We start from the raw sequence: 25,314 nt of genomic DNA on the forward strand, positions 1-25,314 counted from the left end.
TGAAGGTGAAGTCACTGGTGGACAGGATAGCGAAGAAGGTGTTTGGTATGCTTTCCTTTATTGGTCAGTGTATTGAGTATAGGAGTTGGGAGGTCATGTTGCAGCTGTATAGGACACTGATTAGGCCACTTTTAGAATATTGTGTGCAATTCTGCTCTCCTTCCAATCGGAAGGATGTTGTGAAACTTGAAAAGATTCAGAAAAGATTTACAATGATGTTGCCAGCGTTGGAGGGTTTGAGCTATAGGGGGAGACTAAATAGACTGGTGCTATTTTGCCTGGAGCATTGGAGGAGTGACGCTATAGCAATTTATAAAATCATGAGGGGCATGGATAGGCAAACAGTCTTTTCCCCGGGATTGGGGAGTTCAAGAGGGTATAGGTTAAATGTCATAGAGTCATAGAGACATACAGCATGGAAACAGACCCTTCAGTCCAACTCATCTATGCCGACCAGATATCCCAACCCAATCTAGTCCCACCTGCCAGCCTTCGGCCCATATCCCTCCAAACCCTTCCTATTCATATACACATCCAAATGCCTCTTAAATGTTGCAATTGTACCAGCCTCCACCACTTCCTCTGGCAGCTCATTCCATACACGTATTACCCTCTGCGTGAAAACGTTGCCCCTTAGGTCTCTCTCATACCTTTCCCCTCTCACCCTAAACCTATGCCCTCTAGTTCTGGACTCCCCGACCCCAGGGAAAAGACTTTGTCTATTTATCCTATCCATGCCCCTCATAATTTTGTAAACCTCTATAAGGTCACCCCTCAGCCTCCGACACTCCAGGGAAAACAGCCCCAGCCTGTTCAGTCTCTCCCTGTAGCTCAGATCCTCCAACTCTGGTAACATCCTTGTAAATCTTTTCTGAGCCCTTTCAAGTTTCACAACATCTTTCCTATAGGAAGGAGACCAGAATTGCATGCAATATTCCAACAGTAGCCTAACCAATGTCCTGTACAGCCGCAACATGACCTCCCAACTCCTGTACTCAATACTCTGACCAATATAGGAAAGCATACCAAATGCCTTCTTCACTATCCTATCTACCTGCAATTCCACTTTCAAGGAGCTATGAACCTGCACTCCAAGGTCTCTTTGTTCAGCAACACTCCCTAGGACCTTACCATTAAGTGTATAAGTCCTGCTAAGATTTGCTTTCCCAAAATGCAGCACCTCGCATTTATCTGAATTAAACAGCATCTACCACTTCTAAGCCCATTGGCCCATCTGGTCCAGATCCTGTTGTAATCTGAGGTAACCCTCTTCGCTGGTCACTACACCTCCAATTTTGGTGTCATCTGCAAACTTACTAACTGTACCTCTTATGCTTGCATCTAAATCATTTATGTAAATGACAAAAAGTAGAGGGCCCAGCACCGATCCTTGTGGCACGCCACTGGTCACAGGCCTCCAGTCTGAAAAACAACCCTCCACCACCACCCTCTGTCTTCTACCTTTGAGCCAGTTCTGTATCCAAATGGCTAGTTCTCCCTGTATTCCGTGAGATCTAACCTTGCTAATCAGTCTCCCATGGGGAACCTTGTCGAACACCTTACTGAAGTCCATATAGATCACATCTTCTGCTCTGCCCTCATCAATCTTCTTTGTTACTTCTTCAAAAAACTCAATCAAGTTTGTGAGACATGATTTGCCATGCACAAAGCCATGTTGACTATCCCGAATCAGTCCTTGCCTTTCCAAATACATGTACATCCTGTCCCTCAGGATTCCCTCCAACAACCTGCCCATCACCGAGGTCAGGCTCACTGGTCTATAGTTCCCTGGCTTGTCTTTACCGCCCTTCTTAAACAGTAGCACCACGTCTGCCAACCTCCAGTCTTCCGTCACCTCACCTGTGAATATAGTGATACAAATATCTCAGCAAGAGGCCCAGCAATCACGTCTCTAGCTTCCCACAGAGTTCTCAGGTACACCTGATCAGGTCCTGGGGATTTATCCACGTTTAACCATTTCAAGACATCCAGCACTTCCTCCTCTGTAATCTGGACATTTTGCAAGATGTCACCATCTATTTCCCTACAGTCTATATCTTCCATATCCTTTTCCACAGTAAATACTGATGCAAAATATTCATTTAGTATCTCCCCCATTTTCTGTGGCTCCACACAAAGGCTGCCTTGCTGGTCTTTGAGGGGCCCTATTCTCTCCCGTGTTACCCTTTTGTCCTTAATATATTTGTAAAAATTCTTTAGATTCTTCTTAATTCTATTTGCCAAAGCTATCTCATGTCCCCATTTTGCCCTCCTGTTTTTCCCTCTTAAGTACACTCCTACTTTCTTTATACTCTTCTAAGGATTCACTCGATCTATCCTGTCTATACCTGACATATGCTTCCTTCTTTTTCTTAGTCAAACCCTCAATTTCTTTAGTCATCCAGCATTCCCTATATCTACCAGCCTTCCCTTTCACCCTGACAGGAATATACTTGCCCTGGATTCTTGTTGTCTCATTTCTGAAGGCTTCCCATTTTTCAGCTGTCCCCATACCTGTAAACATCTGTCTCCAATCAGCCTAATACTGTCAAAATTGGCCTTTCTCCAATTTAGAACTTCAACTTTTAGATCTGGTCTATCCTTTTCCATCACTATTTTAAAACGGATAGAATTATGGTCGCTGGCCCCAAAGTGCTCACCCATTGACACCTCAGTCATCTACTCTGCCTTATTTCCCAAGAGTAGGTCAAATTTTGCACCTTCTCTAGTAGGTACATCCATATACTGAATCAGAAAGTTGTCTTGTACACACTTAAGAAATTCCTCTCCATCTAAACCTTTAACACTATGGCAGTCCCAGTCGATGTTTGGAAAGTTAAAATCCCCTACCATAACTACCCTATTATTCTTACAGATAGCTGAGATCTCCTTGCAAGTTTGTTTCTCAATTACCCTCTGACTATTGGGGGGTCTATAACACAATCCCAATAAGGTGATCATCCCTTTCTTATTTCTTAGTTCCACCCAAATAACTTCCCTGGATGTATTTCTGGGAATATCCTCCCTCAGCACAGCTGTAATGATATCCCTTATCAAAAATGCCACTCCCCCTCCTCTCTTGCCTCCTTTTCTATCCTTCCTGTAGCATTTGTATCCTGGAATATTAAGCTACCAGTCCTGCCCATCCTGAGCCATTTTTCCGTAATTGCTATGATATCCCAGTCCCATGTTCCTAACCATGCCCTGAGTTCATCTGCCTTCCCTGTTAGGCCCCTTGCATTGAAATAAATGCAGTTTAATTTATTAGTCCTACCTTGTCCCTGCCTGGCCTGACTGTTTGACTGACTTCTGTTCTCAGCTGTACCCATCTCAGATCGATCTCTTTCCTCACTATCTCCCTGGGTCTCCCCCCCCCACCTTACTAGTTTAAATCCTCCCAAGCAGTTCTAGCAAATTTCCCTGCCAGTATATTAGTCCCCTTCCAATTTAGGTACAATCTGTCCTTCTTGTACAGGTCACTTCTACCCCAAAAGAGATTCCAATGATCCAAAAATGTGAATCCTTCTCCCATACACCAGCTCCTCAGCCATGCATTCATCTGGTCTATCCTCCTATTCCTGCCCTCACTAGCTCGTAGCACTGGGAGTAATCCAGATATTACTACCCTTGAGGACCTCCTTTTTAAATTTCTGCCTAACTCTCTGTAATCTCCCTTCAGAATCTCAACCTTTTCCATTCCTATATCATAGAGACGTACAGCATGGAAACAGACTCTTCGGTCAAACCCGTCCATGTCGACCCTATATCCCAACCCAACCTAGTCCCACCTGCCAGCACCCGGCCCATATCCCTCCAAACCCTTCCTATTCATATACCATTGAAATGCCTTTTTCTCTCCCTCCTGCACTGACCTCACTATGTGCTTCCTTCGTCTGTTCCTCTCCCTTTTAAAACTGCTGTTGTTTTGACCTTTTTTTTCCAAAGTTCCAAAACAATGCAACAGCATATAAAACAATAATGGCTGCTCCTGGAATTCGAGGAAATCACCTCCAACACCTAAAATATCTCAAAAAAAGAGCAACTGTTACAGATGGAAACTTTTCCTGTCCTCCATCTTGGATTACCCAGAATCCTTTCTCTCCATGACACTGAACTCCTTTGTTCCGTGAGCATGATCTTAACCTCCACAACCACCTGATGAAGGACCAGTACTCTGAAGCTAGTGCTTGCAAATAAACCTGTTGGACTATAACCTGGTGTTGTGAGAATTTTAACGTTGTCCACCCCAGTCCAAAGCCGGCACCTCCAAGTCATGGTAACCTAAATAGTAACTCACCCAATGTTTATTTATCAGCAAATGACTTTACAACTTTAAAGAGTTTCAATGTAGCAGAATACTATGTTGTGCTTTACAAGTCATAAAACAGTGTCACTTCACACTTACAGTAAACAATGCCACAAGCTTTCTATCAGTATTATTACCATGGCATGACTAAGATGATACAGCTGCTAATGAACATGGCTTCTGACATCAAAAGCAGTTTGAGTTCACGGAAAGGAACTGGTTGAATGAAAGAAAGCAGCAGAGGGTGTTACGTAATGGAGGAGCTGGGGTGGAAGGTGTTAATAGGGAATGGAGTGCCCTAGGGCTTGGTGATGGGGTTCCTGCTGTATATTGTTGTTTCCAATGTGGACAATGACCTCTTGCTGGCCCCTCTCCCCCATGAGAACATTCTGCACCCTCTCTGAGACATCCTTGATCCTGGCACCAGGTAAGCAACACACCATTCTGCTTTTTCGCTGCTGGCCACAGAAATTTCTGTCAGTACCTCTGACTACAGAATCCCCTAACACAATTGATCTCTTGGAAGCCAACGTACCCCTTGTTGCATTAGAGCCAGTCTCAATACCAGAAACTTGGTTGTTCGTGCTACGTTCCCCTGAGAATCCATTACCCCCTACATTTTCCAAAACAGCATACCTGTTTGAAATGGGTGTATCCACAAAAGACTCCTGCCCTAGGTGCCGACCTCTCTCACCTTTCCTGGAGTTAACCCATCTATGTGACTGTATCTGAGACTTTCCCCCCTTCCTATAACTGCCATCCATCACATACTGTTGCTGTTGCAAATTCCTCATCGCTTCTAACTGTCTCTTCAACCGATCCATTCAATCTGATAAGATTCGCATCCAACAGCATTTATGGCAGATATAATCCGCAGTAACCCTTAAACTCTCTTTAAACTCCCACACCTGACACTGCAAAGGACATTTTTGCTCCTTCACAATCTACAGACCCAGAAAATAACACCGTCTTATTCCTCTACAAATACTGCCCCAGGTTAAATTAATAGCTATGGCTTACATTTTAAGTTTAATCAAGAGACTTATCTCCAAAAACATATAATCAAGAAAGAATCCACTGTACTCACTACTGCAGCCTTTCTCTTGGACAGACTTAAAACAACAATTAACTTATCCGATTCTGTGCTGTGAACTTCGCCCAACAGTTCCTCCAAGATTAGTTGTGAAATTCATTGTTTGTTAATTTTCCCAGATGAACTCCGATGTCCAGCGATACACGAATTCAAACAGCAAAGGCAGTAACTGTGCAGGTTTTCTCTCTCTCTCTCTCCTGCCCTCACCATGTGCTGCCTTTGTCTGCTCTTCTCCCTTTTAAAACTGCTGTTGTTTTGACTTTTTTTTTCCAAAGTTCCAAAACAATGCATTAGCATATAAAACAGTAATTGCTGCTCCTGGAATTCGAGGAATTCACCTCCAACACCTAAAATACCTCAAAAAAGGAGCAGCTCTTATAGCCAGAAATTATTCTCGTCCTCCATCTTGGATTACCCAGAATGTGAGAGGGGAAAGATTTAAAAGTGATCTCAGGGGCAGCTTTTGCATGCAGAGGGTGGTGTGTGTATTGAATATGCTGTCAGAGGTAGTGGAGGCTGGTACAATTACATTTAAAAGGCATCTGGGTGGGTATGTGAATAGTAAGGGTTTAGAGGGATGTGGGCTAATGCTGGCAAATGGGGCTAGATTAATTTAGGGTATCTGGTCGGCATAGATGAATTGGACTGAAGGATCTGTTTCCATGTGGCCCAACTCTATGGCTCTGTGTAACAAATGTTTTTAAAAAAGTTACTAGTTAATAAAATTGCATTGATATACAGATCTCAAAGCACTTTACAGTTAACGAAATAGTTTTGAAATGCAGTTAATGCTGCAAGGTAGGAAAAGTCACAGCCAAATTATGCACAGCAATCTTCAACAAACAACAATGTGATAAATGACCAGTTAGTCTGTTTTTTTTAACAGTCTTTGTCGAACGATTAATACTAGCCGAAACACTGAAGAGGACTATCTTGTTCCTCTTCAAATAGTGCTGTGGGTTTATTTACATCCATCTTAGTAGACAGATGAAACCTTGAACCCTTGATAAAATAATAGTAAATAATTGAAAGCCACTTTTTTGTTATTCATTGGATGTCGGTGTACTGGCTAGGCCAGCATTTAATGCCAATCCCTAATTGTCCAGAGGGCAGTTAAGAATCAACCACATTGCTATGGATCCAGAATGTAGACCAGACTGGGTAAGGGTGGCAGATTTCCTTTCCTAAAGGGCATTAGTGAACCAGATGGATTTTTCCCAACAGTTGGAAACTTGTTTCATGGTCCTCATTTGACGCTTAATTCCAGATTTGTTTTAAATTGAATTCAAATTCTGCCATCTGTCATGTTGAGATTTAAACTACTGTCCCGATAACAATATCTGGCTCTCTGGATTAATAGCCTAGCAATCATACCGCTAGGCCTTTGCCTTCCCCTAATTAATTATTGCATTTAGTTGTGATGGTTTTTTTTCTTTGTGCTATACTGTTGCAAATTCCTGTTGTATTTTTCTCTCATTTAAAACACACTTGGGGAGTCACTCTGACATATTAATCTGTGTTGTTTTACAGATTCCAACTCATTTATTGTTGCGTCTCGAAAAGTGCTGGGCAACACCAACTAAAAAGCCCCATCATAACATTCAGTACATCTTTATTAAAGACAGGTTGGTGTATGATCCACTTTCAGGTAATCATCTACTAAATCTGAGGGCATTGGGTTAATGAAGTGGAAGTTGGAGCTGGACAGAACAATTTTTAGCAGAATGGAAGATCTTCATAGAATTACAGGAGGCCATTCGGCCCACTGTGACCAAACAAGCTCTTCAAGCATGCATGTTTACCCACTGTCAATCTAGGTGCCCATATTCTTGCACAATATTTCTGTTCAAATATTCATCCGCTAGACCTCTTGAAGCCTCACTTGAACTTGCCAGCATTACACTTGCAGGCAGTACATTCCAAACCCTCAAGATAAAGTCACCACAGTTCTATTGGACCATAGAGCTGCTCTCATTAGAGAAAGATGATTTACGGTTTAACCTGAGGGGCACTGTGCCTCAGGTGAGGGTAAAGGTTGGGGACAGTCCTTCATAGTTGCCTCAGGTGGTGTGGGAATTGAACCTATACTGTTGGCATCACTCTACATCACAAACAAGCTGTCCAGTCAACTGAGCTAACCAAACCCTGTTTCATACCCTGACTAATTGCTGAGTGAAAAGATATTTTCTCACTGTCCTTACTTTGTTGACAAATCACTTTAAATCTATGCCCTCTTGGGCTTGATCCTTTTACAGCAGGAACAGTTTCTCCCTCTCTACTCTATCCAGTCTGAGCATAATTTTGAAAACCTTTATCAAATTTTCTCCTAGCTGCCTTCATTCAAAGAACAGTCCCAATTTCTTCAAACCACCCTCATAACTAAAGTCCCTAATCCCTGGAAACATTCTCGTTAGCCAGTTCTGCGTTATCTCTGATGCATTTCTTTTTGCTTATAATTTGGCCCCCACAACTGTGCACATTACTCTAGCTAATGTCTAATAAGTGTCTTGCACAAGTTCAACATCACCTCCTTACTCTTGTATTCTATGCCCCTATAAATTAAGCTGAGAATACAAAATGCTTTACTTACTGCTTTCTATAATTGCTCTGGCACTTTCAATGATTTGTCCCTCTGATCTGGCATCCTTTTTAGAATTGTACCCCCTATTTCATATTGTCCTTCAATGTTCATCCTACCAAAATGTATCACCTCACGCTTCTCATAGAAACTCATCTGCCACCTAACCACCCACTCCACCAACTTGTTAATGTCCTTTTGGAATTTTGCACTTTCCTCCTTACAGTTTACAATTTTTCCCAGTTTTGTGTCATCTGTGAAGTCTGAAATTGCTCCTTGCACATCAAGATCCGGATCATTAATATATATCAGGAAAAACAGGGATCCCAATACTGACCTGGGGATCTCTATTACAGACTTTCCTCCAGCCTGAAATGTATGTCTTGACCATTACTCTTTAATACCTATTGTTATGACATAGAGACAGACAGCCAAACCAAAGCAGCCTTTCTACCCCTGTATTTGCAATATAGAAATTAAACAGTCAAAAGACCCCCAAACAGCCATCAGACTTTTGAATAAATAATTCCAGACTTCATGAATAATTAATATCCAGATTGTTTTCACTGGTTTTACTGGTATTCCCCCGCTTTTCAAACGTTCGCTTTGCGCAACTTCACTTTTACAAGAGACCAACATTAGTACCTGTTTTTGCAAATCCAAAGAAGATTTTTGCTTTTGCGAAAAATGGTGATATTTTTCCCCATATAAATCATGCAGTTTCGCTTTACACCATTTTTGGCTTACAAAAGCTTTCCTGGGAACGCTGTCCTTTTGGAGAGTGGGGCTACCTGTATATCTCAGACATAAGACTCAACGTTTTATTAAATACAAATTAACATTAACAGAGAGAAAATTAAACAGCACAGTAAGCTGATTAATATCTGTGTCTTAAACTCAAAACATTTATTTTCAGTTCCACTTTTACAAAAGGTAGACCAACACAGTTGGGCGGCACGGTGGCACAGTGGTTAGCACTGTTGCCTCACAGCGCCAGAGACCTGGGTTCAATTCCCGCCTCAGGCGACTGACTGCGTGGAGTTTGCACGTTCTCCCCGTGTCTGCGTGGGTTTCCTCCGGGTGCTCCGGTTTCCTCCCACAGTCCAAAGATGTGCAGGGTCAGGTGAATTGGCCATACTAAATTGCCCGTAGTGTTCGGTAAGGGGTAAATGTAGGGGTATGGGTGGGTTCGCTTCGGCGGGTCGGTGTGGACTTGTTGGGCCGAAGGGCCTGTTTCCACACTGTAATGTAATCTGTAATGTAATCTGTAATCTGTACAGTTAAGAGGTAAATCAAAGAAAATAACAAAACTGGCCAGATTACTGAAATGTCCCTCACGATACATGTTCACAATCATAAACGTGGACTCCTGGGCTGTTTTTCCTGAAACCTTGATCAGGGTCACATTCTCAGTTCACTCAGGCAAAGGCAACTCTGCTTTTCTCTGTTTGGGCTGCTGGAAGCAGGTATAGCAGGGAACTTTCAAATCTTCATGCAGTAGCCCAGAACCATCTCCAGAAAACATAGCACAAAACCAATTTTAATTCTGGTTCCACCATGATAGACTGCTAGACTCTTCCCAGTGCCTCAGTCACCATTCAACAAGCCACCTGTTTGAACATAGGGTCTCCTTCAGACTTACTGCAACCAACTCTCACCTACTGACTTTGTTAACAGCCAACTTCTGTTTTCTGATTTTCTCGGGAGTGACTGTGTCTGTTGCAACCTGCAATTAGCCTCCAGGCCTGGCCTCACAAACAATCAAAGCTTGCCTGGTCTGTACTTTTCTTTTTGACCCCCAAATCAGTCATTTTCAGCTCATAATTGAAAATTGATAAAAGAATAAAATAATGAAGTATCAGCAGGATCTCTAACACTGTCACTCAGCCAATTTTCTGTACTGTGGTGAGTACATATTCTTATCCATTTACTAAAGAGAGATGGATTGTATGTACTTGATGCCCATCTGAGTAAAACTTATATAATATCATCTTCATCCTAAGGAGAGGTTTCAACTTACATAATTTAAATGCAGTAGCTTTGTGATTTAAAACTTTTGAATTAAAAAAAAATCATTTAAACTAGTATAAACCCAGCATCCAGGAAAGACCTCCCATAACTAAGTACACAGGAGAGACTCCTGTTAATATAATAAAAACCCAGTGCCCAGGAGAGACCCCATTAATATAGTCTAACACAAGGCACCTCCAAGTTACATATTTCTCTGAAATTATGAATTTAGGTTTTCTTACACAGAATCATAGAGCTGTACCACATGGAAACAGACCCTTTGCTCCAACTTGTCCATGCTGACCAGATATCCTAACGTAATCTAGTCCCATTTGCCAGCATTTGACCCATATCTCGCTAAACCTTTCCTCTACCCATCCAGATGCCTTTGAAAAGTTGAAATTGTACCAGCCTCCATAACTTCTTCTGGCAGCTCATTCCACACACACACTACCCTCTCTGTGAAAACGTTAGTCCTTAGGTCCTCTTTAAATCTTTTCCTCTCACCTTAAACCTATGCCCTCTAGTTTTGGACTCACCCATCCCTGGGGAAAAGACCTTAGCTGTTCATCCTATCCATGCCCCTCATGATTTTATAAACTTAAATCTTATTTAAAAAGTTACCTTTTCAAAGCTGAAACCAAAAATATCTCTGTTTTAAAAATCCAAATTTTCAAATGACAGTAAAATATATTAGATTAGATTAGATTACTTACAGTGTGGAAACAGGCCCTTCGGCCCAACAAGTCCACACCGACCCGCCGAAGCGCAACCCACCCATACCCCTACATTTACCCCTTTAACCTAACACTATGGGCAATTTAGCATGGCCAATGCACCTGACCTGCACATCTTTGGACTGTGGGAGGAAACCGGAGCACCCGGAGGAAACCCACGCAGACACGGGGAGAATGTGCAAACTCCACACAGTCAGTCGTCTGAGTCGGGAATTGAACCCGGGTCTCTGGCGCTGTGAGGCAGCAGTGCTAACCACTGTGCCACCGTGCCACCCACACCATTACTACAAAGCCCGATTATTGAACCTGTTCAACACTGAAATGGATAGATTTCTGGATACCAATGACATCCAGCTATCTGGGGATAAAATTGGAAAGTAGCATTGAAGTCGGTGATCATCTTTAATCTAATTGAAGTTGGAGCAGGTTTGATTAGCTGACTTCTGCCCCTAACGTTACAATGTTTGATATGTTCTCATTCTCTTGCAGCTCCCCAGCCTCATTTCCTCTGTAAAACTGAAGCAAATGCAGCAAACCTTTTATTAACCTGAACCTATGGGACAAGGACTGTACCAGTTGATCAAATATTCTGGATAATCTAGAGGTCCACATAATCAATGTAAAAACACACTAAGTAATAGAAATGTAATGCAGGGGATAAACACATCACTGTTATACTTTGTTTACAGCATAAATCTCTTAATTAATAATGCAATTTTGCCTTAAATAAGACTTGCCAGCAGAGAGCCTTTACACTCGCAAGCTCAAATGACTATTTGGCTATTGCAGTATTCTACAGTATTTGAGAAGAAATTGACTTGAAATTGAATCAACTGTTGATATTTTATGTTGCCATTCCATTGATCAACAAGTATATTTATATTGAGGTAAATAAAGTAAAATAAAACTATACTGATTGGACAGAATAATACAATTAACTTCTTGGTTTTGAGATATGTAATTTTTACCAGTTTATCGAGAGTGCTGGTTAAAACAATGTTTACTGAATTTATAAAGCATCCATGGTACTGTTGGTCCCCTACTATTAGGTATCAGATAACAACCTCATCTCTAAATGATCCTATCTTCTCCTTTTAATTATTATGTGCTCACAGAAATATCTCCATTCTGTGAACCTTCAGTCCTCATGTAATTTACCAGCACAAAAACTGATCATAATTGAAAGAGCCTGCTATCATCCACCCATGTCTTCACTGAATGCTCTATCATATGGCTGAGGCAGACCTGCAGACCTTTCTGCACAGTCCTTTTTGTGTGTGTCAAAGAATTGTCCAATTACAAATAGAGGCCACACACAGATCTTGTGAATTGATGAATACTGGTTTATTTCTCACGACATCGTGGGGAAAAGAAATGGGCAGAACTGGTACAGAACGGACACTCCATACAGCTAAGTCAAGGATTCTCTTCCCCAAGCTGCAGATACAGACAGTTTTTATAGTGTTACAGTCGTGTAGTGTTAATTACCGGACAATATGAATTAAATTACATTCAATGGAAAACAATCAGTTGCCTGATAGTAGTAATCAGTTAGTAATTGTAACAGGAGGTTCCGCTCCTCTGCTAGAACAGTTACTAATGTCCAGTATCTTGGTTTCAATGGGTCTGCAGAGTGGTGTGCATTCTTGTCAGGTATCTGGGTGCCACTTAGTTTAGGTAGGCTTTGTGGAGCTTCAGTAGCTGAGGAGACTGGGGATGCCCTTGGGGTTGCAGGAGCGGTGATGCTATTGTGAGGTAGGAAGTCTGTTATCAGATCATGTAAGGAGTGTATTCCTTCAGTCTGGAAGCTGTTTAGGTAATGTCTTGTTTTGCTGTTTAGTTCCTGAGCTGGTTGTGGTCAAGTTGAGGTATTATGGGTATGCTCTGTTTAGCTAAGAACAGACTGTGAACAAGTAATGGGCAGGCAGAGTGGTTTATTTTTTTCTCCCACGGTGTGTGATGGCCTACTAAGTCTATGCTAGGACTGCATTCAGTGAAAGTGGCACCCAGTTGTGATTTATTTTGCCAAAGTGGACTTATACTCAAGTTGCCACAGAAATGCATTAACACAAGCGCATTAAAATATCCCATGAATTGTGCAAACAAGGTAATCAACTGTAATCAGCCTTTTGTCGGTGTAACACCAGTGGGGCTTTGAGGTTTTGGATGGTATAAAAAGTAAATTGGTTCACAAAAATCCCTTCAGGGCCAGCTAGTGCACTTACTAGCCATCACTTCCTTCAGTTTATTCATGACTACAGCAGAGTGAGTCACAGCTTTAAGATTTCAATTACTCAGTGGCCAACAGGACCTTGATGCACTGACTTTAAGCCATGGGAAACAGGCCTGGGACAGGCTTCAATTGATTGTTGGTCACTAGGACCATGGGTGTCTGTGAGCTTATGGACACAATGATCCTCTCCAACCAACCTGAATATGCTGTAACAGGTAAGTGCCAGTGTTGGAGTTGTCTTCGAACAATTACCTTATTTTGAGGCATGGACAATCTGAGACAAGGTCAGAAGAAAGTGATAATATAGATGCGGACATTGGCAGTTTTGGTAATGGAGACAATTTAGGGCTAGAAGCTTATTTCAGGATCATTCAAATTACTGAACTGCAAATGGCTAGATTAACCTGTCTAAGGAGGGACACAGAGTTTGACAAAAAAAATGCAATATTTCTGATCAAAAGAGTTTAATGTAGAAGTTTTATATTGTTTGTGTCCATATTAATGGCCAGATAGTTCATCTGTGAAACAGACCTATCAGTGTTTGCAATATTCATGTCGAAATGGCCAATGAATGAAAAGAATTCCATCTTATCATTCATTTCATCTGTTGTTGTAATGTTTGGACTGTCGACTTTGGCTGAATGTAATCACGTGATCTCCTGAGGTTAAAACTCCCCATATCCTTATGCTTTACCTATTGATCAATCTACATGCCCAGCCTCGCAGCACATGACATTTCTCCAGGCCAGTTGGAAACTAACCAGGCTCCTCATGATCCAGTTAACTGTCAGCCAAACAGATAGCCTGCTTCTTTCTCAACTCCCACATTTACAACCTGTTGAAGCAATGCATTTGTTTTGTAAATGCCTCCTACCTGTAACTTTTGCTTCCAGTCACATCCTAGAGATATACCTTCAATTCCTGGTCATTCCAGAGAAATCCTGAAGGGTCATCAAGCCTTAGTACTGGTTCAGTTGATGATGGGAACAATAACAGTAATGTGTGATTTATATACACTCGCTCACTCTCAACTTGGGTGTAACTGATGCCACTATGTTAATGTTCCAATAACAGCTGCCCAGAGGTTTCAACTGAACGCACCCTTTTGGTGAAAACAAATGGCCAAGGTTCTGAGGCCATGTTTCGTATCCAGATGTTTAAGTTTGTTGGCGACTCCTACAAAGATATCTTCCTACACTGCCATGTTCAAATATGTCACAACACAGCTGCCCTGTGCCAGCCTGTAAGTATAAGATGTCTGAAATTTTGGAGGATGTAAAATCTTTGTCTATTGTCTGGGTTGAATTCTGATCAAATTGTTTCCACCAACCCCCTCCTATTTTAACAACTGGATCATGCTTCCTGATATTTTGATTGTCACTGTGTGGTCTAACTTTATACCCTGTGGCAAATTAAGACTGTATTTGATAGTTCACCAAGGATAAAGCAATTAATTCTTCTGATTTCACTCAAGATTTAAAACACATCATGGCTCAGTTGAATCAAATGGCCTACTTATGTGCTGGAAAAGTCATTGTAATTCTATGAAAGTATGGGAAACCAGACTCAAAACAGCAATTGTCTAGCAAGACATGGGGTTCATTGAGGTACAGCATGAAAGTATTATCATGCATTTTTCAGAGATTTTACATCTCTGATAAGGTCAGTGCATGGTTATAGTGTGAACTATAAGATGGGAGAATCTTTTTCTCCTTAACAACTGACACTTCAGTGTATTGAAGGGACATAAGGGGCATCTCCTGCACTACTACCAGGAAATTGGGCTTGTCGCTGTAATATCCAGGCCTAAATGCTCCGATTTCCTCCATAACCTACATCTCTCCCTCCTGATAGGACCTCCTCCAGCCTTACAACCCTCTTTCTTTTTTATCTCCTCCAGCCCTCTCTATCTCTGTAACTAGTTATGTGAGTTCCTGTAAACTCATGGTGCTTAATGTGGATGAGGATAGCCACCTTCTGGTGTAACTAGAAGAGTCTTGCTAACAAACAATATGAAGTTTATTACATTATGTAAACTATTTTTAGTTTACATGAATGTGATCTACAATACTGCAGAGACTGTTCACAGCACATTCATCTCACACCCTTCCAGACCCATGTACAGTATCTCCCCTATATGCAACTATTACTATACATTTGTTTAACAAATTACATGTACCACTGTCCATCTCCCCTAGATCTTTCAATTTCAAAATTCAGACGATTTAGAGGTTTCACTATTCCTGTTCACTATATTCTTTTTTGGTCTTGGTAAGAGTTAATTGTTGGGTAGCAGTAATTGATTTAGACTGAGGTCTGGAGTTCTCTCTTGAATGAAAAGATCTTTAACCTCTTGTTTTTCTCATACAGTGGACTGGGATGATGTATATTGGTTTTTATTGCTGTTGCTACGGACCCAACTATAGCGGGCCATGATTTCTTTGTAGTATCTTACATCTTTGCATGTTGTTTATCACTTCTTAGTTTTGTCTTTCTTGGAGTTACATACACCATATCTTCAATTTATTTCTGTACAACTATGCTGAAGTAAGCAGACTTATTTCTTTATTTCCTTGAATATTTTGCGTGCTCTCCTATCCTCTCTGTGACTGTATTATTGATGGTACCAACTTCCTCTCCTCTTCAACTGTGTTACCTGGAGATATACTATTATTTGATTTATATATTCACTCATGGGATGTGAGAATCACTGGCTGGACCAGCATTCATTGCTCATCTCAAGTTGTCCTTGAGAGGATGGTGAACAACTGCAGTTCATTTGGTGTAGCTGCCCCACATATTGAAGGAGCTCTACGATTTTGACACAATGACAGTAGAAGAACTATATTTCCAAATCAGGATGATGAGTAGCTTGGACAGGAACTTGCAGGTGGTGTTTCCATATATCTACTGTTCTAGCTCTTCTAGATCATAGTGGTTGTGGATTTGAAATGTGCTGCCCAAAACACCTTGGTGAATTTCTGTCGTGCGTCTTGTAGATGGTGCACACTACTGAGCGTTTAAAGTTGGAGAGAATGGATATTTGTGGATGTAGTGGTAATTAAGTGGACTCCTTTGACCTGTATATCCTGAAAGGTATTGAGTCTTCTTTGGAAGGTGGAGAAGTCTGAAAGTTTGATGGAAATTGTCCTTTCTTTATCATCTCAGACCCTAATAGCAGATTTGAATTCTTCATAATTGGTTGTTCACATTGCTGTTTTGCAGTCAGACTGAATTCAATTGCAGAAGCTTTCATTGTCCCAAATGGCATAGACAGTTCTGTTTCCGCCTGTTTGCTGGCATTTCATCTCAACCTGCTGTCACTTAGAATCTAAACTTTTTTCAGTTTTGATAGCAGTGGCTAATATTTCAATCAAATCATTATAGTCACAGCTCTTCATCTCATTTCTTATATGAAACAAACTTCTGTTCCAATGTAACTAACCTCAGGAAATTCTGAAATAAAAGAAAGTACTGAGATTAGATTCCCTACAGTGTGGAAACAGGCCCTTCAGCCCAACAAGTCCACCCCGACCCTCTGAAGAGTAACCCACCCAGACCAATTTTCCTCTGACTAATGCACGTAGCACTATGGGCAATTTAACACGGCCAATTCACCTGACCAGCACACCTTTGGACTGTGGGAGGAAACCGGAGCACCCGGAGAAATCCCACACAGACACAGGGAGAACGTGCAAACTCCACACAGACAGTTGCCCAAGGCTGGAATCAAACCTGGGACCATCATGCTTTGAGGCAGCAGTGCTAACCACTGAGCCACCGTGCCACCCTTCTGGAGATCTGAAATAAAAACAGAAAGTGCTGGAGAAATTCAGCTGTTCTGGCAGCATGTAGGGAGTGAGAAACAGCTAATATTTTGAGTCCAACTCCCATAACTTCTTGAGAACTGAAAGAGTCTTAAAAGTGACGGATTTATACCATAAAACAGGGGGAGGAACAGCAAATAGAACAGATAGTAATTGTGCCCAGAGCAAAAGGCAAAGGGAATGCTAATTGTAATAGGGAATTGGCATATGTGAAAAGTAAATGTTAATGGCAGAAAATAGGTTAGCTCTGCTGAGAGTAAACCCATGTAAAAAAACTTGAGGTTGGGGAAAAGAATGGGCAATTGAAATTGAAGACAGAGTTTATACTCTGAAGTTCTGAGCTCGGCTTGCTGCAGTGTTCCAGCAAAGCCCAATCCAAGCTGAAGGAACAGCTCCTCATTTTTTGCTTTGGAAATGTACAGTCTTCAGGACTTAACATTGAGTTTAACAACTTCAGAGCATGAATTCTATTATCATTTTTTTTAAAGAACACTATGAATGAAAAGAGAATTTGGCAAGGAAGTGTATAATTGTTCTCTCATTCACTCGAAGATTCACTTTAACAAACACACAGTTAGCGGGTGGAGTAACTGCAGTTTACTTTTGAGGATAAAAAGTTGCAAGCTTCAACACTAGTGTACTGGGGAGTTCTGGATGCTCTGGAGTTTGACTATATTGGGTTTCAACATATGCAGGGTTGGGGTTCAGCTTGTTGTGATTGTCTCACATCCACATCATGGACTGTTCGTAGGGTACTCCCTGTTGTATCCCTGCAGGTTGCTGTAAATTTCCTGAGCAGGGGTCCACATTCTCCTGTGGCTGTTTGGTTGGAGATGTTCACTGGGTGTTTGAGTTTAGACTTCTGGTGTTTGCCAGCCCAGCCCAGATAATAGTTCAACTGGAGGAACTCTCCTATTCAACGGACCCGTCCTGGGGAAATGAGAGATGTAATGGGGATGGATTAGGTAGTTAATGAGGTGAGTTTGGAAATAAAACTCAGTAAGCCTTGTGATAAAAATCATGCCAAAAAACTTGGCACGTGTTAGATTTAGCCAAAAAGCAACATTAGATTCAGCCCTATAAGTTTTCCTGTCCCCATCTGTAATGGGAGTCCATTTATCTATGGCAATCATTTGTCTTTCACAAATTGATAAAAACATTTACAGTCCACCTTTTCTTGTCCTCACTAGCTTAAATTCATGTTATACATTATCTTTTATTAGTTTTTTGACCATTTATTTCATTACTGCAACTATTTACAGATTACCCAAACTTGTCCCTCATACCTTCAGAGTTCCCCCTGCTAAGATTTAGGACCATTAATGAAATCAGCCATACACTCACCTGAATGGTGACACTTTTGTTACATCTTGCCCTTTCAAGAGGTTTATTAATTTTGAGGTTGAATTAATTGTCAAAGGATTTCAATACTTCTTTTAATTTGTTTGATATTGTATTTATCCCTTAGCGAACAATAAAACTATTGTCTATATTTCCAATTGTGTACAGAAGTGTATTTAATTGTTAAGCTTCTTCCTTAGTATCTAGATCAAAAGCTATTCTATACCGCAAGAAAGTTTTCTCCAGGATATCTAATTTGGTGCTCTATTTGGTGTTCCTGGCAACAATATTTCAAATGTCATTGCTTCCTAATGTGATTAGGCATTTATCATGTTTAACTCTATTTCCGCAGTAATGGCAATTACTGGAGGATTTTCCTGTCCTTTGTAGCTCTAACAAAGGTTTTCCTGTCCTTTATTAGTCTGCATTACTGCACCATTTAAGGTTTCCCCTTCTATATGACAGATTTTTATTTTGCTTTAACTCATACAATCCCCAAGGTCTGACCAACTTATCAGTTCATTTCAGACCTGGGGCCAAATCCAAATCTTTTGCCTTGAGATGCAGCCTCTACCTCTACGTTGCAACTGCATACTTCTGTTCCTGACTATCTTCTGTCAGGATTGAAATGCTTTCTATCTCATTCTCTGACGTATTCTTCTGTGTTGAGTGTTACCATGAGGCTTGTTTTCACCAGCTTGCAATGGGTTCCGTTCCCGAATCCGTTCTCAAGTTCTTTGTACACAAGTCGGAACACAATACAAAATAACATAAAGTAGCTGTTCGTAACTACAGGAAATGTTTGTATGTGGATCTTTAAAATTACACCCTTGTATGGGATTGCATTCATAAGTATGAGCATTCATAAGTTGGATATTCATAAATTGGGGCCCCCTTGCATCTGTTTCTTTTGATGTCTTCTGGTTCACCAACATGTTTTGTTTTTATCCCGGTTGTTTCTCTGATTACCTAAAGTCTAATTTCTCTTTTTTGGTACCTTTCTAGTACCACTTTTCCAGTAATCACTGCTCTCTCAGTTGTGTTTCAGCATAACACTGTTCACCATACCATAACTCTGTTCAGGGCAACACTGTTCGCCATATTATGTGTGTCTGGGTTCCTTCAAATCAAAGTGGTCTAGTGATGATGAAGGTTGTTCTCTTTCTAGTCTAAATAGAAAAATCTTGTTTAATGACTAAGATAAAATTTATTGCATTAATGTAACTATTTGGAGATTTGGTGAATGTTACCTACATCGCCACAGAGACCTAGGATCATTCTAGCCTCAGGTCTGTGTCCTATCAGCTCTTCCTTTACTCTGATCAAGTTCCTGACATCATCACCATGGATGATGCTTAATTCACTCAATCAAATATTTACTCTTTCAGACCCATATGCAATATAACCTCCAATCCTACAACTCTCGTCCTCTGTCAAATACTAACCACTCTCTACTATTCATCCTTTCTCTGGAACCATCTCCAATCCTACAACCTCTGAAATCTCTGTCTAATTTCATCCTTTTGAATATTGATCTTTCCACCATGGAAATTCCCCCTAAAATACCCTCTTTAAACATCTGTTTCATTACTGCTCCTTCTCCCTTTAAGAACTAGCAGTCATAGTATCTCCTTATGTGGCTTGTTTGATTTTGGTTGATAACATTGATGTGAAATGCTTGGGACATTTTATGAGACTAAAGGCATTATATAAATTCAAATAAGGGTAGGTGATGGTCTAGTAGTATTATCATTAGACTATTAATCCAGAGACTCAGATAATGTTCTGGGGACTTGGGTTTGAGTCCTGCTATGGTAGATGGTGAAACTTGAATGCAATAAAGAAAATTTGAATTAAAAGTTCTGTGGTGACATGAAACCATAGTTGATTGCCGGGAAGAGCACATCTGGTTCATTGATGTCCTTTAGGGAAGGAAATCTGTCATCGTTACTTCGTCTGGCCTACATATAACTCCAGACCCACAGAAATGTGCTTGACCCTTAACAATTTGGGATGTGCAATAAATGCTGGTCTAGCCAGTGATGCCCACACTCTGCAAATGAAACAATGTTACTGTAGTATGAGGAGAGATGCGAATTACTGGTTGTTTCTGAATGGATTTTGCAGGGTCCTTGGTCCTCTAGCAGTTAAGACAACAGTTAAGTGAAAGATATTAGCTTCCTTTTATTCTTACATTGTATTCAAATTGATAGAAATTTATTGTCTAAATAACTATTGAAGATATTAGGAACTTTGTCTAAAGATGAAATAAATTCTAACTGTGTACTTTTGAACAGAATTGTAGTAGTTCAGAGAAGGTGACAAGGATACGGAGAGATCTGGCTTCATTGCACATTGTTTCTTATGGACCCATCAGTCGAAAATCAACTAAGAAAACATCGGCAAATCCAGGTAGATCTATATCGCTATCTCCTTATCTTAGGAAATCAGAGTGTTACCTTCTGGCAACATGAATTGGGAAATTGCAGGTCCTCTTCTTGTAAAGATGCATCAAGAAATTAGATGTCCTCAGCAAGTGAACAGGGGAGTGCTATTCTGTGCTCTGGCCAGTATTTATTCCTCAATCATTTTGAAAATGACTGTTTGTGTGGAGTTTGCACATTCTACCCGTGTCTACGTTGGTTTCCTCTGGGTACTCTGATTTCCCCCCACAGTCCAAAGATGTACAGGTTAGATGAATTGGCCATGTTAAATTGCCAATAGTGTTCAGGGATGCATAGGTTAGGTGCATTAGTCATGGCAAATATAGGTTAGGGGAATGGGTCTGGGTGGGAGGGTCAATATGGATTTGTTAGGCCAAATGGCCTGTTTCCACATTGTAGGGATTCTATGGAAAAGCTGAAGCTGGCATTTTGTTGGGCTGATATGTTCTTGCCCATTGATCAGGGAAACCCCTGGGGAACCTGTGACACTTCTTTTGGGCAGACTTAAAGAATCCAGTATCCGTCATGTGGTCTCTATTTAAGTGCTGGGCCATCGCTAATTTGTGGTGAGTTTAGGGGTGATAAGTACCAACTGACTCAATAATGAGCCTAATTAATATCCTGTTGCCTGTGGCATGGAATTCCATATCAATGTTTTGTTCTTCCCTCCAATTGCCAGGAGACTATCACAGGGTCTCTCTTACAATCAAGTAGCCAGCATTGACAGACTACATAAAAATCCAGCTCAAATTGTCTTCTCGTTATCACATTGTAACTTGTGGGATTTTGGTACATGCAAATTGGCTGCTGTTATTTCTACATTATGACAATGACTACACATCAAATGCACTTAGTTGGCTGTAAGGTGCTTTTGGAGATCCTGAGGACTTGAAATCCTTACCTGGCCTGTGGGATTAGCCAGTCTTTCTTTTGTACTACTGTGTCTGCTTACACTACAGTTTTAGGCATTGAATTCCAGATTCTAACAGCTCACTGTGTAAAAATGACTCTTGAATATTACTGAAAAGAGAGAGGTGTTGCATAATTTTGTTTCTTACACCCATCAGGACAGAAGTAAGAATGCTAAATTTCAAAAAACAAAGCAACTATACAACATGAGAAAAGGGTGTTAATTGGCTGTGAATACCCAAGATGTGGAGGTGCCAGTGTTGCACTGGGGTGGACAAAGTCAAAAATCACACGATACCAGGTTATAGTACAACAGGTTTATTTGGAACTTCAAGCTTTTGGAGCTCCTGCTCCACCCTTATCGACATCTTCATAATTTTGATGCTTGATTAGATCTTTAAGCTATCAGGTCTTGACATCCTTGATAGGTGCAGTGACCAGAATTGCAAGATATTCCAGCTAATGCTAAAGCAATGTTTTCTGATGGCCTAGCATAACTTCTTTGCTTTTGTACTCTATTCTTCTATCTATAAAGTCAAGCATCTCTTGTGTTTCTTTAACTATTTTCTCAACTCATCCTATCTTCAAAGTTTCCTTTATACTGAAGGGGGTGGCTGTTTTATTTTGTTTTATTAAGTCTTCCTGCATAAAACATAGCGTCTGTTAGCAACAATAGCAAAAATAATACTTACTATATTGAAGTTTTCAGCATACCGCACTGCTCAATTACAAATTCAAATATTAAACTCTGACCATATTTTATGTCACACTGATGACTTACTGCAGAATGAAACGAGAAATAGGTTATCCTTTGTATTTATTTTCTGTAGTGTCAGTTCTGAAATCCCTGGGCAGGATGGATGGGTGGGGTATGTCTGATGTTTGGCTGGGATCTGTGAGGATCTTGCCCTATTTGGACTGAATCTTCAGTTTCAAGTTGATTGTGAGTCTGCAGGTGGATCTCAGTATCCATCAGTACAGCAGCTGTTATTTGGGTGATCTCCTGGGATTGACAGAAATAATACCCACCATTATGCCCTTGAAAAGCCTGAGCAAAACTTATTATTGTTTGAATTCTAACATAGTATCTGCTGAAGGCATCAAATCTGAAACAGATTTAAAGAAATCACAAAAATATTCAGAAAGACTCACAAAAGAGGATCAGCGACTTTGACATTAGTTGGATCTGGGGAGGCAATGGTAGTTCTGAGCCAGCTAAGAACCCAAACTAGAAGGAATTCTCTTCAAGCTATATCTTTTCATTTTTCTCTTATTCTTAAACTATAAAAATGGCAGAACATTGTGCCAAATAAATAAAAGCTTTTCACTGTATTTTGTTGTATTTCTCATTGTAAAATACACCAGACAATAAAAAAAATTCATACATTCAATTTCACAATCATAGAATCTCCTAAATGTTTTATAGCCAATGAAATACTTTTGGACTGTAGTTACTGTGGAAATCTGGAAAACATGGCAGCCATTTTATGTACAGGAAGCTCTCACAAACAGAAATGTGATAATGACCAGATAATCTCTATTTAGTAATGTTAGATGTGGGACAAATGTTGATTGGGAATGCAAAAGGAATTCCCCTGCTGTTTTCCAAAATTACTTTATCATAAAATTGTCCACATCCACCTGCTGGAGCTAGGTGGGATCTTCTTTCAATTTTTCATCCAAAAGACAGCACCTCCTCAATACTGCACTGAAGGCATCAGTCTAGGCTTTGTAGTGGATTTGAACTCAAAACATTTTTACTCAGAGATTAAAGTGCTACCAACTGAGCCATTTCAGTTTAGTTGGGCTGGGGGAACAATTTGACTGACCCAACTTTACAAGACAGGAGAGGAATAGGCTTTGGCTGCAGCAGATGACACCACCCTGGATATGTACACAACTTTATCCCATGGGTTGGAGGTAGGGCTGTCTGGTCTGTGGCAGAGTTCATATCTGCCACCTAATGTTGAAATCCTCCAGAGCTCCTGGTGATGATGATTCTACCTCAATGTTAATTTCAGGGGAGAATAATTACTACCCGCACCCAATTTGGCCATCTTTTGCCTGTAAAAATCTCAGTCAATTGATAACAGGCAAACTGACTGAAACTGCACTGAGTGAGCAAGCCCAATTACTGGGTGGGCAGTGATCACATATTATAATAGATCAATAATATAATAGCCAATCCAATCTCCTGGATTGGTTTTAATTGCCTGAGTGGATTGGAGAAGAATTTTCCAGAGTATTCGTTTTTCCAATATTCACTTTAGGTTTGTTTTGTTTCCAATATTTCCTGGATTGAAAGTGGTATGGGTGTAAGGGTGAAGGGGAAGTTGATAGGATTGGGAGGAGCAGTGTGGTGAAGGTCCATGTAAGGGTAAGGTCCTAAATGAAGAGTCCCTGAGACGATGCTGGGGAAGGGAGCAGCGTTAATAGATTAGTTGATCTACCAACTTGATTTTTACACATTGTTAATCTAATGCCCTCTTTTGATGCAGGCTCAGTAAATCTCCTCCTTATTGAAACGTTCATCTTGACCGGACTGCTGCTTGTCCTGCTGATAATATCAGTGTTTTTGTGTAAATTCGGGTTGTGGATGAGAAGATCAAAGACTACAGCTCGGGCACAACTAACTCTGGCAAATTTCTCTCGTTCTGAACTAGCATCTTGAATGCTGTTCCTCGCAAGTTTCAACATCAAAATATTTAACAATTTGAAGAAAATTAGATGATCTTGCCCCAGTTACTAGCTATCCTCCAATTACATCTTCCCTGCATGGTCCAGTGATGGCTTACTTACAACTAACTGACTGTACAATATTAATTTTGTTCTCACATCATCCCTAATCATTATTGCCTTAGTTATTCTATTCAATATCATCAAAAATCCTTCAATTTTTTTCCCATCAAATTGCGTAGAATGATGCCATTTCCCAAAATCTCTGCTCATACCAAATATCTTATGTGAAATTTCCTCTACTTTTTCTAAGGGTACAAAATAATTAATCTGAATTATTTGATACTTTGTAAACAAGTTGTTATGGAACAACATTGTTGTGTCCAATTCCTGGACAGGTATAACACTGAAGTGCTGTCATCCCCACTGTTCAGACAAACCTCTGCCCCATCTTCTTCATAGTGTCTAAGAATTGAATGATTGTTAAATGTTACTGGGAAGGATATTGTGGAGCATATACTCATGACTATTAAGACAGTTAAGTGAAATGAGATGAAATCAGAGTGTTTGGATTGAAAAGGAACATGGGAAGTTTGTTGAGATTAAAAAGTACTTTCTAATTATTCCCAATGCTCTGGTTTCAAATTATTTATACATGCACATTTTACAAAAGTACTAAAGTGAAACAGAACTTGAAACTGCGACAGAGAGTAAACAATGTGCACTCATGAACTGTTGACAATTTTTATTGCCAGATTTATATTTTAGGTTAAATTTAATGATCCTCTCCTCCCATTAAGAATCTTGTGTTAACGATAACACTGCAACCCCATCACCAGGGCAACACCCCAAACACCATCGCTTCCACACTGAGAGTCAATTATAACACTCTTATATCTGAGTCAGGTAGTTGTGGGTTTAACTACCTTAAAGTACAATAATAAGGTTGACACTTTAGTGCAACACAGAGTGAACAATGAACTCTTGTAAGTGCCTTTTATTGGATGAAATGTTAAACTGAATTTCATTTACCCCCTCAGGTGGAAGTAAGAGACCCCATGGCAATGGATGTAGGTTTGCTTGCTGAGCTGGGAGGTTCATTTCCAGACGTTTCGTCACCCTACTAGGTAACATCTTCAATGGGCCTCAGGCGAAGCAGT

General features: G+C 40.5%; 1 protein-coding gene across 1 annotated transcript in view; it reads left to right on the plus strand.

Annotated features, from left to right (window-relative positions):
• LOC122548606 (pancreatic secretory granule membrane major glycoprotein GP2) overlaps positions 1 to 24,726 on the plus strand; it is a 42,928-nt gene extending 18,202 nt beyond the window's left edge. The window contains exons 6-9 of the mRNA XM_087975910.1: positions 6,930 to 7,024; positions 14,032 to 14,200; positions 20,423 to 20,537; positions 23,977 to 24,726. Coding sequence (XP_087832036.1) covers positions 6,930 to 7,024; positions 14,032 to 14,200; positions 20,423 to 20,537; positions 23,977 to 24,149 — 552 coding nt within the window. The 3' untranslated portion in view covers positions 24,150 to 24,726. The remainder of the gene's footprint in view (positions 1 to 6,929; positions 7,025 to 14,031; positions 14,201 to 20,422; positions 20,538 to 23,976) is intronic.
• Positions 24,727 to 25,314: the final 588 nt, after the last annotated feature.

The sequence above is a fragment of the Chiloscyllium plagiosum genome, unplaced genomic scaffold, assembly GCF_037043375.1.
Source record: "Chiloscyllium plagiosum isolate Xiang-an unplaced genomic scaffold, Cpla_swu_hap1 HiC_scaffold_3, whole genome shotgun sequence".
Classification (NCBI taxonomy): domain Eukaryota; kingdom Metazoa; phylum Chordata; class Chondrichthyes; order Orectolobiformes; family Hemiscylliidae; genus Chiloscyllium; species Chiloscyllium plagiosum.